Source organism: Tachysurus fulvidraco, chromosome 12 (genome assembly GCF_022655615.1).
Source record: "Tachysurus fulvidraco isolate hzauxx_2018 chromosome 12, HZAU_PFXX_2.0, whole genome shotgun sequence".
In the NCBI taxonomy this organism is placed as follows: Eukaryota; Metazoa; Chordata; class Actinopteri; order Siluriformes; family Bagridae; genus Tachysurus; species Tachysurus fulvidraco.
Window position 1 is genome coordinate 5625393 of NC_062529.1, and position 18711 is coordinate 5644103.

At 40.2% G+C, this 18711-nt stretch overlaps 1 protein-coding gene across 2 annotated transcripts in view; it reads left to right on the forward strand.

Moving 5' to 3' along the window:
• The window catches only part of spata17 (spermatogenesis associated 17), a 28259-nt gene extending 24785 nt beyond the window's left edge, over positions 1 to 3474 (forward strand). For both annotated transcript variants that reach the window (XM_027173686.2, XM_027173683.2), the window contains one exon: positions 3358 to 3474. Coding sequence is in view for 1 of the 2 variants with exons in the window: in XM_027173683.2 (XP_027029484.2) it covers positions 3358 to 3438 (81 nt within the window). In the remaining variant the exon portion in view is untranslated. The remainder of the gene's footprint in view (positions 1 to 3357) is intronic.
• Positions 3475 to 18711: the final 15237 nt, after the last annotated feature.

Genomic DNA, 18711 nt, shown 5'->3' on the forward strand with positions numbered 1-18711 from the left:
CATTTTAAATATATGGTGGTTTTAAAGTTTTCAGTCACAATACTCTCATTTTATTACACACTGTGTCTTTGTTATATTCAGTTTCTCTACACTCACTTAACCCAAGCCAGCGCACGTGCTTGATGTGTCCTAATTGTTTTCTCAGTGTCTCAAAATCAACTAGACTAAACACTCATTTGCTACGTCAAACGTCACAGTGTAAAGAGCTGAAGCAGCTTCAGAGGGAACAAAAGGCAGCGGCGTATGAAAGAGTCCTCTGCCTCTTCAGCAGGGAATTACACCATCAGCTTCTGGCTAGCGAACATAATGTAAACTCGTTTCGGCTGCAGGCCGACGAGATGTCAGCGTGTCGGACTGAGGAAAGTGCATTGGATGCATTAGGACTTGACAGGGTCCGTTCTTGAAATAAGTGAAATTAATGGAGCTCTTTTCATGTACGACAAGGCCGAGGCACCCCTTTCACACTGCTTACATTCAGAGAAAAGTCAATACTTTTTTATTACTCGATTCTGACCTACATTCTGCACTACAAGTGCTAGCCCACTAATTGGTTTGAAGAGGAAAAAAAACAGAATAGTTCCATGCCAAAGAATGGCAAAGTAAATTATTCAGTCTTTTTTTCCTTTATAATGCCTGCATCTAGGGTAAAGTTACACGAAATGCTGTGATAAATATGGCTCCAGCAGGAGGGAGAAAAATAAAGTGTTTGTATTGAAGCTGTAGTTAAGTGGCTATTAATTCCACACTAATGCTGATGTCTCCAGGTGTGTCGTACCCTGTTGTTGGGTCTTAATATTAACCAATGTACATAATAATAATCTAAACAAAATCACAATAATTATGATTAGTATTGAATAATTCGAGGAATCATGAACCATTGAGATCACGGTATGTTAATAAAACTCTAAAAAAAAAATCCCATGAAAACAGCTGAGTAAATGTGTAGAATATGAGTGTGTGATTATGTATATATCAAATACAAAATGAAGACTATAAAGCTTTACTCACATTGGTTCCTGACTTTTCAGACAAGCCCCTTGTCTACACCTCTTCCTTAAGCTGACACGTCGGTGCATAACAGTAACTAGCTCTGTGTAAAAATGCCTCATTCAAGATGTTACTCTGATTTAATCAAAACAAAGTAAAAAAAAAAATACCATTTTTTTTTTTGGTTTTCCTTTTTTCTCTTCTGTGGGCTGTAAATAAATTGCATTTTCAACAGCATCCACTTGCGTTTCCTTCGTAGTCATTAGTGTCACAACTGAGCAAACGGTGTCTACAAGGACAGCAGTCTGCAGCATTTCCCGAGGCCATGGCACAAAGATGATTGTCACGCTGGCCGACACTGACTGACAGACAAATCGCATGCATGCCTGCAAGAAGGGAAATCGTCAAAGCCCCAGTCTATGACATTAGTTTGTCCTTCGTCGTTTTTTTTCTTTAACTCTAAACAAAATATATAATTAAAGTAGCTCCCTTCCCTCGCTCTTTTTCCTGCTTGTCTAACTTGACTCTCCACATTCATTGCTTAGCCCAAACGCTAGCGAGCAGGCAAGCCGTGTCCGAATGGATTCAGACCACCTCTGCCTCTAGGGGGGGTCGGCGAGCGTTAACGCTCGTCTAGTGAAACGGAGAGGAACGCGGCAACTAGGACACTTGTAAAAAGCTGAATCCAGTCCAGCTAAAAATACCTGACACTTTTTTTGCAGAGCTGCAAAAATAGAGGTCAGGATGTATGTGGTGGCTCTGGCATTCATCATTAACAGGCTGACTGAGCTCAGGATAAACTATTAGGATTATGATGAAGAGGGCATGCTACTTACAGCAGCAACTTCTCCATGTTAGAGCACAGAGTAAAACAAAGTATTTATGCACAGTGAACTCACTACTAAAACTAATAAACACTTCTTTTTTTAAAATCATTATTGCACATAAACAATAATAACTCATTCAGCAATAATAACTCGTTCAGATGGTGCCAGGAGAACTTCAGTCTTCTCCTGAACATCAGTAAGACCAAGGAGTTGATAGTGGACTTCAGCACAAAGCAGGAGCCGTCATACCAACCGCTAAACATCAACGGGACTCCAATGGAGAGAGTGGACAGTTTCCGATACCTGGGTGTTCACATCACACATGACCTGTCTTGGTCCTGTCACATCAACACGCTGGTGAAGAAGGCCCGGCAGCGTCTGTACTATCTGAGACGATTAAGGGACTACAAACTACCCTCTCAGGTGCTAAAGACTTTCTACACCTGCACCATTGAGAGCGTCCTGATGGGTAGCATCACTTCCTGGTTTGGGAACAACACCATGCAGGACAGGCGAGCCCTCCAGAGGGTGGTGCGATCAGCTAAACTTACCATCCACACCGAGCTCCCTGACCTGCAGGACATCTACAGCACGTGGTGCCGGACCAGGGCCAGGAAGATTGTAAAGGATCTCAGCCATCCCAACAATGGACTCTTTTCTTTGTTGCGTTCAGGGAAACACTTCCGTTTCCTGAAAAACACAAAGAGAATGAGGAGAAGCTTCTTCCTGCAGGAAATTATGAGTTTAAACCAGGAAACACCCAGGATCTGGATCTGGTACTGGACCTCTCCCCTTCACTGTTTTTTGCACACCTTTTTTGCACTGACACTTTAACTCTGGACTGTCACTTTAACTCTGGACTTGCACAGCACAGTGCCACTTTATACACTTTATACACACCATACTGCACATTTAAGGACAATAATTAAAAACCATATGCATTTATGTATATTTATGTATATGTATATACATTAGTTTTCACTTATATTTTCATACTTTCATATTTTATATAGTCGTTTTTTATATGGTTTATACTTTTTTATTTATCTACCTCCTTTTGGTTATATTTTTTATCCCAAATAGCATTCCTTATGTTTGAATACCAGACAGCTGCAAAAAGCATTTCACTGCATGTCGTACTCTGTATGTATGTGTATGTGACAAATAAAATTTGATTTGATTTGGTGTCACCTCTATTTGTCTTTCAACCCACATTACCTACATCTGTAGATTTTGGCTGCTTCGGCCCCAGACAGCCTTCAAAAAACTATTTGATTACTTAATGTCCTACTTTCTTTAATGACATTTTAAACATTTAAACAGAATATTTAATGTGCACTTGCAGAATTTTAAAATAAACATTTAGTGTGAAATAGATAGATAGATACTGTAGATAGATAGATAGATAGATAGATAGATAGATAGATAGATAGATAGATAGATAGATAGATAGATAGATAGATTAGCAATTATCTAGATATTAGATTATTTATATCTCTATGTAAACAGCTTTCTAATGGCTTCTTCGTCTTCTTTTTTCCAGCCATTCAAGACGGTCTTCACAACATGCCACGTCTTTGACAAGGTTGGACGACTGTACTCTGATGCTGGGAATATTGTTTAGCGGAGTAAATCAATTCAATAAAATGTGTACCATGTTGTTTTTGTTGTTGTTGTTTTCATTATATAATGCATTATATAAAACAAGATATATCCCATGTTGCTGAACTGCTATTTACTATATATCCTGTGATTAGATTTTTTTTATTATTATTTCTCTGTGATTTTTGAGGGTATTTATAGCAACCATTTTTCCATAGATATATGATCATTCGGATTATTCTAATCACATTTATAAAGGATAATTATGTTTGCATGTTATATTAAATCTCTTCTTCCAATGAATTATTTTTATTTCAACATATGGAAGATCTGCTTCAGTTAAATTTGTGCTTTGAAGTCGTGATTGTAGACTCGACAGCTGTCCATCAGCAAACACAAGTAGGCAGCTACCTTATTGCATGTGTCCAATTTTTCCTCGTCCTGGAACCAAGGCCACTTTCCCCATGCATTTTTGCACTGAACAAAAAATGTCCTTAATTTCATTGAGTGGGAGAAAGGCGAAGTCGGCCAAGTGAGGACTCTCCTACTGAGATTTAATTTCCAGAAATAATTTTGAGTGCTTTGTTCTGTTATGGTAGTATGTGTGGTAGTGTGTGTGTGTGTGTGTGTGTGTGTGTGTGTGTGTGTGTGTGTGTGTGTGTGTGTGTGTGTATACCCATGTGGTGTGTATCTACGTGACGCCTGCGGGCGACCATCACCCCTGTTGATGAATCAGTGGCAGAAGCAGGCGATAATTTGCAGATGCACAAGCTATCTCTTTGATTGCTTTCCGTCTACGGTAGTCCATCACTTCACAATAACTCAAGCCACAGCTGACTCCTTCCTTAAAAAATGCCGCTTTCCCATCAGAGTGATACGCCGCTTTCCATCAGGCCGATTAGAAAAAAAGCCCCGGTGACTTATTCTGATAGCTCACTCTTCATACCAAGTCTGATAAACCATGCAAGACCCACGTCAGTGAAAACAAGGGCAGGGGATTGTGGGAAAGAGCCGTTTTCAGATGGTTCATAAAATGGCTTAGATAATTATTCAGCAAAAGTCTCCACATGAGAACATTCATGATATCTAAAGCATCAGTGTTCACTGCAGCCCTGACCAGGATAAAGCTGAATCGGAATAAATGATTTTTTCTCTGGTTTAAATAAGACCTCACAGTGCACAAAAAGTTTCAGATAGCCAATTTATCACTACTCATAGTTTACGACTATACTATAGTCCAATAATCTCCTTTAATCAACTGTACTACAGTTAGTCCACAGATAGTACAGTGAGCACTTGGTAAGCAGTTAGTACACTTTACATCTCAGGTAGTCCACTACATTTCAGTTAGTCCTCTACACTTTTCACATATCAGTCAGTCCACTACACTTCAGTTAGTCCACTATACTTCTCAGTTATTCCACTATACTTCAGCTAGTCCACTGCACTTCTTAGTCCACTAGACTGCAGTTAGTCCACTAAAATTTTTACATAGTCCACTACACTATGGTTAGTCCACTTTTCTTCAGTTAGTCCACCATACATCTCAGTTATTCCACTGTACTGCTCACTTAGTCCACTAGACTTCACTGTATTTCAGTTAGTCCACTGTACTTCCTTGGTTAACAGTACACTTTGGGCAACTCGTGGCCTAATGGTTAGAGAGTCTGACTCGTAATATTAAGGTTGTGGGTTCAAGTCTCGGGCCGGCCACGACTGAGGTGCCCTTGAGCAAGGCACCGAACCCCCCAACTGCTCCCCGGGCGCTGCAGCATAAATGGCTGCCCACTGCTCCTGGTGTGTGTTCACGGTTTGTGTGTGTTCACTGCTGTGTGTGTGCGCACTTGGATGGGTCAAATGCAGAGAACGATTTCTGAGTATGGGTCGCCGTACTTAGCCGTATGTCACGTCACTTTCTTTCCTGATTGGTATACGTTATGTCTTAGTGTGCCCAGTATACACTAAACTTCTCTTTGAGCCCACAGTACTGAGACTGGACTTCTCAGCAAGCCCCTACTCAGTTAATTCACTCTTCTTCTCAGTTAGCTCATTATATATCTGTTAACTCACTGTTCTTCTCACTTAGTCTACAATACTTCACAGAGTTTCTACATCATTCTATAATGACCCCTTATTATCTCTTAAAACATCTTATTGCTTCTGCATCGACGTCCTCATTAGGCAGGAGCAGTATAAATAAGTCTCACAGTCGAGCGCTGCAGTGTGTTCTTCACAGAGTGTGTGTTGGGTTTGGCTGCAGCTTGAGTGTGGATTTGAGCCAAGGCGTGTGGTGAAAAGTTGCTGCAGTGACGGCAGGAGGTCCTCCGACAGTCTGATGACCATATGCAGTGATAAAATGCTCTAATAAGTGAAGACAGGTACGAGAAATATTGAAGATTAGCATAGCTTTAAAATCAGATCCCTTTTATTGTCATATGGATAGTAGGGTCATTAGGGGAGTAATAATACTAGATATTTCAAATTACCTGGATGACTGAAAACCAATGACATATGAGTCACAGGGCACTCCTTAAAATGGGAGAAACACCGGTCAGTGTGTTATGCTCATCATGGTGGCTTTTTTGTGTTAGTCCAATTTTGCTAAATGTGCCAGATTTCTCAATACATGGTAAGCTTCATCACACTGAGTAATAGTCAGATGTAGGGGACATTAGTTAAAGACAACCATGCTTTTACCTGTAGAAGCCAGAACTATATTTTTTCCATGTCATTTAAGTTTTCAGTTTATTTTATCTCATAATGTCACAATTTAACATTAATTCATAATAACGAAATAGTGGACTGAAAATACCTTCTGATTGCCAAGATACGCTAGAAACACTTAGTAGAAGCACTTCCCTAAAAATCCAAATAGACAACAGCATATTGAGATGTTATTCATGGCTTAAAAGAACTTAATCCTAATTCTAAAGATAATGAATTAGTTCTGACTAAACCAACTTCTACTAGCACAAAATACCCACATGAGGTAGTTTAGTTTTCGGACTGTCGTTATTCACTAAAAATACAAAATTACATATTAGAACTTTATTGGAAAGTAAAGATTACACAACAGATTTGATTAGCAGCATTAGATTAGAAAAAATATGATAAAGATATGAATGTTGATGTATGTTGTATACCGATTGTAGTGTTTCTGTCTTTTTGTTATGCTTCATGCTGAAATGTTCTTACATTACCATAACACTGTATCTTAACATAACTATATATTATAGAAAGTCCTTTAGGCTGAACTTCAAATTTGAAATTTGCACTTGAGTAGCATTTTAAAATCCAGGAATAGCTCCTGCCACACAGCAGTAAAGCTAACCCTTTCTGGCTTCATGAGAAGTCAGAAGTGCTGATCATGTGGGTCAGTGTAGTGCTGTTGGTCAGAGTGATCAGTCAGTGAGGGGGTCTTCCTCCTCCTACTCAGAAACCCAGCTAACGGACTTGAGCACTGGGGAGAGAGGTGGGTCGGAGGGCTGACAGTGAAGTGATGGGCTGTCTGAGCTCACTGCTGGGTCACAGCAGGATGTGTCAGAGTAGCTGGCTTGCCTCCTACCTGTCTGTCTGCTCTGTCCATCTTCTCTCTCAGACTGGACTAGCAACTCTCACACTCTCTCAGACTGCATGCAAAAATTACAAATGGCTAAGCTCAAATAGACTTACATAGTTCTATCTTTTATTAAAGCACACCAAAAGTCTCTGTTGCAATAAAAAGTTATTTTCTAATCATATCAGATACTGGGTAGTACGTAATATGAGAATAAGACAGGTTTTCTATTTTGGGTTCTTTGTTTTTGTTGAAAGTAAATAGGGTCGTTTTTTTATCATTATTATTATTGTCTTGAAATTACTCAGATTTAATGGAATATGAACTAAATAACTTTTAGGATCTTAAAAAAATTCAATAATACCACTGTATAATGTTTTTTCCCAGCAGCCACTGCAATTTTAATATAAGCTGTTATTGTTATTATATTAATGAGTGTCAGTGAACATAATCGAAATCTGGTGAATTGTGTTATTTATTATTATGATTGATTAATGTTATTAATCTTTAGTAACTTCTTTATTGCGGTCATGGTCTCAGGGGATTCAGAGAATGTACCTGGGCATAAGGTGGCAGAGTTTACCCCAGCTGGTACACTGGTCACAGGGCACCGAAAACACACACATGCATTCACATTTCACTGTGTGTGTTATTGGACAGTGTGTGGCTTAAACCGGAGAACCCTGCAGAAAGATACACTAACACAGGGAAAATGTAACCTGTCAGTAACCTGAGCCGAGAATCTAACCCAGGACCCAGGTGGAAATTCTGCATATTGTACAATTATCTGATGAATCCTCAAACTAAATCCTCAAGATTCAGAATTCAGGATTTTATTTGTACAGTAAACAGTGTACAAGAAATAATTAGGAACTTACAGTTATCCTGAGATATTATTTGAATACACTGTTAGAGCCAAGGTTGAGCCTCACACTCTGTCTATTAAGAAGAACAATCATCTACCCCTACCTAATAAAATGTCCGAAAGATGCTTTATCCTGAAGATTAAAATGACATTCTCTCTATTAATAAAACATTAATTAATTCATTTTCTACCGCTTATCCGTACTTCTCGGGTCACGGGGAGCCTGTGCCTATCTCAGGCGTCATCGGGCATTAAGGCAGGATACACCCTGGACGGAATGCCAACTCATCACAGGGCACACACACACACACACTCTCATTCACTCACGCAATCACACACTATGAGCAATTTTCCAGAGATGCCAAACAACCTACCATGCATGTCTATGGACCGGGGGAGGAAACCGGAGTACCCGGAGGAAACCCCCGAGGCACGGGGAGAACATGCAAACTCCACACACACAAGGCAGAGATGGGAATCGAACCCCCAACCCTGGAGGTGTGAGTCGAACATGCTAACCACTAAGCCACCGTGCCCACCCCCCCGACTCCAAAACAACATCCTTTTATTTTTACCATCATGAACATTTATTTCAAAAAGAATATTTAAATTTTTAATCCTCTGATATCAATCTAACCTTATCGTTCCCTACCGACTACATGAAATGGCCCTCGTTCGACACGAACGATTTGTATTAAAATGAACAGATAGGAAATTGTCTCCATTGTTCCATAAGCAGAGCATGAACTGAGTAAATAGCAAGCTTAATGTGCTTGTAGGAGCCCTATTCGGATTGTCTGGAACATAGAAGGAGAGCTGCAATGAGGGTAGTGCCAGATGCTATGCCAGATGTGTAGCCCAGCTCACATGGGTGATTCCATAATTACATTTCTCATGCAGATCGGAGCAGGCAGTTTCAATTGCCACACTGAATGCAGAAGGCCTCAGCTCCTGTGTCTTTCCCTTGACTAATTCATGATTTGGTGGCAGTTGTGGATGAGGAATTCCATTTAATGATCACCTTTTTCACCAATACACTTCCCCTGAAAGCCCATGTTATAATGAGCAGGTTATAATGTTCTGTCAGCCCCAGGGTATCATAGTGTATATTACAGATATTTTTATTCAGGCTTTTAACATTAGGACTTTGCATCAAAGTGGGAAAAAGGACGTTTTTTTAAGCTCCAAACATCTCTATAACTCAGACGACGAACAGAATTCAACAGCAGTGATGAATACCAATCAGAACAGGAGGCGACAAGCATTTGTTCTGTGTAGAGCATGAGAAAGAGACAGGTGTCTCTCTTCAAAAGTCGTATTGGCAGGTGTGTGCCTCGGGCACTCATCAACCACCCGAATGACAAGGCAGTATTGATAGACAGGATGTGCTGACATTTAAAAACACAGACAGATTGAGAACCTGTAATTATGTTCAACGTTTATAGAACATATCAACCAAAAAGGAGACACAGACAGAATAAAGATGAATCTGTATAATGTAGGATGCATCTATGTTTCTCTCTAGTAATTTCATGACATCCTGGTATTTACTGTGGTCAGGACGTGTCAACTGGCCTGGACAGCCAATCTGATGGGGCAAATAATTGAGATGATGACAATGAATGTTGGAGGAAGATGCCAGCTGCTGCCCTCCCTTAGTGACCCTTGGTCCTGATGGGAGCCCTGGGTTCTGGCAGGGTGGACAGGTACAGCTCAGTGTGTGGGCTCATGCCCCTGCCTGGCTTCACTCAGAGAGTCTAAATCAATCAGCCAAGCTGTCAAAAGCTAACCCACACAGACAGAGGAGGGCAGCAAGAGGCAGAGGGAGCTGTTCCCACTGGGAGTCCAACACTGAGAGCCAACAGCATGCATTACCAGATTCGACCTCTATCCCTATCTCAATCAACCCCTTTCCCCACTTTTGTCTGCTTTGTGTTTAACGTTATCAAGGCATAACATAATATATCTGGGATACGACATATATCTCAATATATGTAAATCCTGAAAAGTGTAACAAACAAGTTTTAATATACTGCACTGTGTTCCATAAAGGCAAGAGAAAATACCCATTATGGTAATAAAGATCTATGACCTTTCCTGCTCCAGCTGCAGACACACACATGCACACTGATGCATCCTGCCTAACTGTGTCTTGTATCACCTCAGGAAACTTGTGGCTATTTTTCTGGCGGGGGCTCGGAGAAAGAGAGAATGCAAATGAGTGCAGACAGCTGGTGCCTTCCTGGTGGCGAGAAGTGATGGAGGGCCTGGAGGCCTCACTCATCAGCCCCTCGTCTTGCCTCCTCCTTTCAGACAGAAACCCACCGGGGAGAAGGTGGGGAAGCTGCTCCAACAGCGGGACCAGATGGTCCGAAAGGTAAAAAGCACAGCTCATTCGGTTAGCACAACGCTATTGGTCACCTGGGTGAGGCTCTTAATGCCTTCATGGCCCACAGGCTTTTCAAAGAGTTTGAACAGCTCCACCATCTAGCTGACACCATGTGTGAGCAAGAGAAGAAGCGCTTCCAGTCAATCTCACACACGCACTTGTGTTTGGATGCTCAGTACTCCAAAGAAAATAGCATAACTGTACAATTCAAATGTGAATTGATGTCATCTGTGTGTTCAGTAAGGACAAATTCATATTATTTACACAGTAATAGAACAACCCAATACAAAACCACAGACATACTAACTAATGTAATTAAATACTAGCACACCAACGCTGGTAAAAAGAAAACTATATGAAAGGGCCTTGCTTGTGGTGTGAGAAGGCATTCTGTAATGGTAAAAAAAATTATTCTAAAAAGAAACATGGACATAAAATATTAATTAGTTGACCCTGTCTGAAATTTCAGGGATATATGATGTCAGGTTGACCTTTGACCTTTCATCAGTAATTGACATATTTGAATTTCTTTTGAAAAATTCACAGCTCAGCACTGATCCCAGAGGAAACTGGGAATCGCTGTCAGGTATCACACAGCAGGGAGGTGAGGAGTCACCTGTCCACCAACCAGCCACTGAGAGAGTTGACAAGACATCTCACAAATGTCTCTATCTCTTTCTCCTAGTCATTCACTCAGTCACTCCCTCTCTTCACTGTTTGACATCTGCCAGCTAGGCGAGAACCCCTATGTCTCCCCCCCTACAAACAAGCCTTCATTTACAAACACAGCCCCCTGTCCGCATCTCCAGCTCATCAACATTTAGATATAGTCATCATTTACTGGGCCAGCCCTGTCAGCTAACATATGGATGTCAGGTGCAGACTCTGCCAGAGCTGGAGTCAGGACGGTGTGTGTGTGTGTGTGTGTGTGTGTGTGTGTGTGTGTGTGTGTGTGTGTGTGTGTGTGTGTGTGTGTGTGTGTGTGTGTGTGTGTGAGTGTGAGTGTGTGAGAGAGAGAGAGAGAGAGAGAGAGAGAGAGAGAGAGAGAGAGAGAGAGAGAGAGAGAGAGAGAGAGAGAGAGAAATAAAGAGAAATAGAAAGGGAGGTATAGGGGTCAGCTATGAGGAGGAAGTAAAAAATTAAAAAAATTCAGTAGTATATGTAGAGACTTTCAGGTGACTATATAGTGGACAGGGAACAGTGAAGACAGAGAATAGAGAGAGTGAGAGAGGTAGCCAGAGTAGATTAGCCCTAAGATTCACAAGAGAACTGCTACAGGTCCCCTAGCCGCCTACTGATATATCAAAAACTGATGGAAAGACACAGTTCAATTTGTCTGACTTTCATAAAAGATAATTAAGCTGTCAGTCTCCACACTTCAACAACTTTATTAGATCGGAAGTGGAGCGTAGGTCGGTACAAAGGGGAGCCAATCAGGATGGGTCCTGATCACGAACCCCTCCAGCATCTACCTCTCTCTTTTTACTTCCTATACTCCCCACTACTAAGTACATGTCAAAATATCAATGGATCATAGACATGTGTTTGCAATAAACACAAGTGACATCTTACAGTAATGGCTTATGTTAAACAGTGCATGTTTCTTGAACAGGGGGCTTGACACCATTTAACATAACATGAAAAACTCACAGAGAGTGCAAATCAATTTAGTGCCACTGAACCATGGAGTGGTCTCAAAAAGACCTTTTCTTAAAATAATGCAATGGTATCTTAAATTGAGGTTAAGGGGTTAGCCTGTCATTACCAGTCTATGCTCATACAAGAATCAAATTTTCATATGCAGAGGTTCAGGAATGAGCTTGAGAAGGTCGATTATAGCCAAGAATTCCACTGAGGAGTGTGACACAAGGACTACTGACCTAGCTGCGATTCTGGCCTCATTAGGAATATGCACTACTTCCACCGGCACACACTTAAATGAACACTTTTCAGTCTTCCACTTAAGAGGCCATCACAGAAGCCTAAACTTTAAAAGCATGATAGAAGCAGACACGTGCTGCACTTTTACCATTACTAATCACTAAAGTGTTAAACTCCAGAGCAGGTTAAAAATGTGCATAGTCTGCACGGTATGCCTTATTAACTGACACTACTGTAGTGCAAACAGTAAAAATTTTAAAAAGCCACGCATTTAATGAGCATGTTAAACACTCGGGTTCCAACAGATGTATCCCTTATAATTACCAGGGGAAACGGAATAATCTCCTGTAAGCGAGTGTGCCGTCTGACTCTTTCAAGCACACACACATTACTGCAGTTCAGTGTGAGAACTGGGCCAGGTGCGAGACCTGCTTGTTTGGTGTCCAGGATTCTTCATGCCGAGTACGAGAATCTCCTGACCCTCTGATGGTATGAATATTCAAATGCTTTCTCATCTCTATGGCTGAAGGTGAAGGGGGGCTTGTTGAAGACATTTCCTCCAACAGATGGACCACAAGGACCCATCTGCTGGCAAGACAAGCAAACGTTCAATGATGCATCACAAAATGATTTAGCTTTCAAGTATCCTCGGCAAGTAGTTAGCAATGATTGTCGCAGTAGCGCCATGTGCAAACACTCTATTTTAGATATGATCTATTGCCACCATAAACAAGGGAGCTTTTCTTAAAGAGCCAGTGTCTTGTTTATAAAGGCAGGAAATGAGAATCTACAGTTTGTCATTTAAAACTGAAGAAAGTTATCATTCATTCATGCCAACAAAACAGTCAGATCCTCACCATTACCATCTAGTCTAGTCATATCTATCAATTCCTTTGGGGATTCTGGAACTTTGATGTTATTTTATTCTCTTTTTTTGTACCTCCAATGTTGTCAAATTCAGTATGGCAACAGTGACATCTTGATAATGTGGTGGACGAATGTAATGGAAAAACATATCCAAGAACCAATCAGCAGTGCTGAAAGGCTCTCAGAGCAGCTGTTTGCCTATAGACTTGTCCATTTTGATTTCCACTACGATTCCAGGATTTAGGAAGAACTTATGCATGAATTTATGATGTACATGTTACTGTTTACAAATGTAGTTGGAGGTTTGTGAAATGTAAAATAATCATAACATTTCTAACCAAATAAACTGATTAGATGCAGTAACATTAGCTGAGGACAAAATGTGCATGTATTATAAATAAAATAAAATATAACTAATAGCATTGATCTAAACATCATGCGATATATTTAAATAGGAAGCCTTGTCAGGTGACAGCTCCGAAGTCCAGATATGATTTCATCCTCCAAATTTAGCTGATGTGTGTAAAAGAATGAATGAATGATGAATGAATGAATGAATGAATGAAAAGTATAGTTTATACCAATGTTCATTTCATGCCTAAGTGTACAAGAATGTATGCAAGTGTGACAGTTTGCTCAAGGCCAAATTCTTATAAAACTAACCATAGAATGTAAATAAACTTTTTTCCTACCCTGAAGAAAGAAGCATCCACTCTTAGCCCGCTACCGTGTTGATGGAGTGCTGAATCTCATTATGTATCTAATACAATAACTGCCGTGTCGTTCTGGAGGGGTAACAGCAAAACCAGATTAGTCTTATTACTTTATTATGCACCACATGCCACAACTCAGAGTGGACAATTGCATTAAACAACAGATGAGATCGCAGACAGAGAAGGCAACGCGCCCCTCAAAACCATTTAATTGATTCTACGTGTAATTAGCAAGGACAGATTTGGGATATCTACAACCACCTTTTTGTAAACTCAGACGTCTCGAGCGGCCTCCTTTTTTTTGGGGAGAGGACCATGGCAGTGGTCAGGACAAAAGGGAGAGAGGTGTATGTCATTGTCTGAGTGAATAGATGGAGAAGGGATTAATTACTGTGACCCTGTTGTGCAGTTTTGTTTTGTGTTGTGCTACTTGGCTTGCCACCCAGTTTCTCATTACTGCACCTCTCGCTGAGTAACTCAGGCACTGAACTGATCATCTCATTTACAACCACTTTGTGAAGTCTAAAAGTTTGAGAACTTCTGGTGCTCCATAGGCATCAACTGACTAGTTTACACCGAGAGTAGAATGTAGGAGAGGAATACGATTAACACGTTTAGAGTCGTGTATGATTTATTACAGTGTCAATAAGTATCAGAACTGTCCTTCTGACCGTGAGGAGTAGATTCCTCATCTATTGCCTCTTCAGTGTTACATGTGTTAATAGAAATACTGAGCATATCATATCAGAATATATTATTAACTACACAATAATGATTGTAGTCTGCAAAATGGCTAAATTCCAGTCATACCTTTTGCTGCTCACTGCTTTATATTTAAAGTGTAAAATTTTATATAAAAGAAATCATTTATCACAATTTAATAGATCATATAGATTAACTGTCAAATGATTTCATGTAACTTAGCACAGGAATATTCATATCAAATATTCATGATGTTAGATGAGGTAACTATGATACACACACACACACATACACACACACACATATATATGACAAGAGAATTGTACAGATCTGTTTCATGGCTCATCTAACTGTCAGCACTCCTTCAGTAGCAGGGACTGGTGATGATATCGTGTGTGACATCTCACCTTGACCGCTGTTACCTCAGTGTTCTTTTCCAGCCTGGCACCAACACTGTTCTCTACCACTACAACAGCCATGACCTTGAATCCCCACCATCTCTCTCTCTCTCTCTCCCTCTCTCTGTCTCTCTCTCACTTCCTCACAGCTTTCCTCACAGCGACAGGCTCTTGGTGGCCATGGGCTGCTAACTTCACACACTTGTGATGGCTTGGCAGTTTAAGGATGCTCTCTGTCAGTCACTGAAGTCTCCTGGTGGCTAAAAAACAAAGTGTTATGTTCTCTCTTTTCCTTTAGTTTCATATGTAATTTTAGCAAAGCTATGAAATCATTTAATAACTGCTTTCATTGATGTAATGATAACACACTATGGACCAAGGTAAGCAAAACAGAGTGGATGTTTATTGAAGTCAGTGAACATAAATCAGAAGTGATGATAGCACGAAGCACCAAAACGTTGCAGCACACACAAATGCACACACAGGGGATATCAAAGGAATCTGAGTAAATGAATCCTTAACTTGAGGAAGTAGATCTTGGAGCGAATCCAGACGCTCCGGAAGCGAGGACGGAGAAAGGGTACCGGATTTTAATAGCCAGATAGATTTTAATAGCCAGAAGACAAACGGGGGAGTATGGAGCTTGAATGACTGCAGAGAAAATAACGTTAGTACATATGAGACCAGACAATGAGTGAGTGAGTGAGGGTGGTATTTATAGTGTGTGGTAAATGAGGAGTAGGTGGTGCTGACTAGTACTCATGTGTGTGAGATTGCTGGTGAGTGAGGGAAGGACCTGGTGACTCTGTGACAACTCTTACTATTAATTACATTTGCAGCATTTGGCAGACGCCCTTATCCAGAGCAACTAACATTATCTCATTTTTATACAACTGAGGGTTAAGGGCCTTGCTCAGGGGCCCAACAGTGGCAGCTTGGTGTACCTGGGATCAAACTCTTCATACTTTCCGATTGGTAGTCCAACACCTTAACCACTAGGCTACCAAATGCCCCTAATTCTATGAGCTGTTGAAATTCATGAGACTTTATGACTAAATTCATCCATATTCCCCAGTAGACAAATTCCGCTATAGCAAAGGTCAGAAACCTGTCACTTTTCAGTAGGCCACTTCACAGCCATTCAGTGTAATTGCCTCCACAACAGGAAAGTCTTACCTCTGAAAGATGGCAGCTTGGGTTATATCATCCCATACTCTTCTGCACACTTCCTCCTCCACTTATTTGATTATGTTTATGCTGACTTTTCATTTCTTGCGGCATATACATTTATTGGCCTGAACAGAAGTCAAGATGTCACGATCATGGTCCTCCAGGCTATTTCTATCACATCAGTTAGATGTTCAGCCAAGGAATCTATGTGCTTCCTGTTTTTTTTTTATGTTCTGTGTTTTCTTGGACCATTCAGATAGCAAACAAAGCCTTTAGTTATGAATAATTAGATCTGCTTGACAAAGGAAACCACTAAAATTGAATGTAAGAAAAAAAAACTGGCCTTGAGACTTTACATGGGCTAAAACCACTCTTTATTATTATTATTATTATTATTATTATTATTATTATTATTATTATTATTATTATTATTATTTCTGCCTGAAAAACAACCCTTGGCAGGCATCAAAGTGACTGCATGGGAAGGTGCAGAGAGTGCATGAGAGAAGGGCCTGTGGTGCTTTAAAAATAAAGTTGGAAAGCGCTTTGGTCAAGGCGGAGAGAGAGAAAGAGTAATTCAAATGGTTGCGCTAATGACCGGAGGAGGAGCAGCACAGCAGTTGTTTCCCTGATACGATGGCAGGTCATTGCGACAGATGTTCCCAACATATGTGGAGAATTAATTACCCACTAGTAAACAAAATCTGTGATGCAGAGAGTCGTTTTGTCCAAATTTCTTTCGTTTCGCTGTTATTAGGGGCATAATTTTTCTTGATCAGCCAGCCCTACTCAAATGCTAGAGCCCAGTAATGGAACAGCCACATGAGGCCAGAAGGGTGTTTAATTGGCAGAGCTGATTGTCAGCCTGCACAATGTGAAAGCCATTGATTTTATAATTGGTTGATTGAAGCACTGGGGTCCCAGAGCACGTTTTCCCCTACTTTTCCTACTAACGGGCTGGGATGCCAGGACTGTTTTCACAGAGAAAAGAAACCTTGGCAGGGGAAGAACACACAGAGTGTATATTGGTCTAGAGTGAGTTAGTGAGTAAAATAATCTGAAATAATACAAAAGTGCTAGTTTGTAGCAAAGTCGTCAAGCGAAAGAGCACAACGTCTCTTTTATGAAACATCACAGAGAACTGAGGACAATTAAGTATTTCTTTTATTCAGCATATTTCTTAATATCATTACATTTGGTTGCGTAATGTGATAAAGTGAGCACTGACTCGATAGAAAGGACGGCGACATCCATTAACCGAGCAAGCTGAATCTCAAGAAGCTAAAACGAAAATCAATTCATAAATAAGGAATGACATTGTCCCTCCGAACAATGCAGAAAATTGCAGCTGGTATTTAGAAGTCTCTCAACATCAACAAATATCGATTTCTCCATCACCTTATTCACACCCTCAATTTAATATTAGATTAAGCTAAAGAAATACTTCTCAAGGTGAATTATGCATTCCTGCACAAATCCTAATCAGATTAACTAAACCGATCGATTCGTATCACTTACATCTGACTGAAGTATAGCGGCATGTAGGACATATGGTTTGGGAAACTCTTCATTGTAATTAATATTTTGTGAATAGAATAGAAAGTATGAAATATTTGATGATTCCTTATACAGTTACTGTTCAGTGAATAAGAATGAGTTGATGTTGTTTAAAAAAAACATTGCTTTCAATCAAAGAACCAAATCAATATCAATTCACATTAAAAACACAATGAGCTGCCCAAATATATCAAATCATTGCCATTACTCAGTTAGATGAGGTCAGTATATGTTACTACTTTAATCAAGACTGGCAGGCTGATTAAGCTGATGGCTAACTCTAGGAGCACGGAGGGACTCAACCCTGACATATTCACCATATCCAATTCAACAGCAGAGCTTCAGCTCCGATCTTCCTGAGAGTGGAGCTCTAGTGAAGTGTAACTAAACTCTGGGAAATGAAGTTGTTAGCTAAAATGAGCTAAGCTCCGAGGCTGTGACTAAAGCTGCATGTGATTGCTTCAGGGGGTGAAAAACACTTATTACTTCATTACATCCATAACGTATTGATTTCCTGCCACGATAACATGTCAGTTGGAGTTAGGTATCGCTTTGAGGAAAATATGGCTGTCTGACATTATTGTCCAGTCTTTAATAAAATGTCTAGCTATCACACTGTGCACAGAAGGGGCTCAAATACTGGCATTCTTGTACTTAAAATAAAATTTCAATTATAGTAATGTATTCATTTTATTTTATTAATTACAATATTTTTCAAATATTTGGTGTGAAAAAAAAGAATTTTGACTGTAAATACTTTATAAGACAACAGAGAAGTGAAAGCAGAATAATATCAATAAAATTAGGCATAGTAAATAATTTTAAATTAAAAGCATCATATATTATATTATAATGTATTTGTTTGCTGTGACATTACCATTTTCTTTCAGTGGAACTAAGGGGCCTGAACCTGTTTCATTATTGTCCCAAGGCAAGTGCACAAATCCAGGTTCATATCCTTGGTTCACAAGTTTTATATGGAAATACTCGATTGGCTCGAGCCCTGACCTCAACCCCACTTGGAACACTTTTGATGAATTGGAACACCTACTGTACTGTGCACCTTCTTACTTGACATCGGTGCCTGGCCTCTCTAATACTCCTGTGGTTGAATGGGCTTCCCAACAAAATATTGGAAAACACTTCCCGGAAGAGATTGTGTTAATGTTTATGGAATGGGCATCCACATACTTCTGG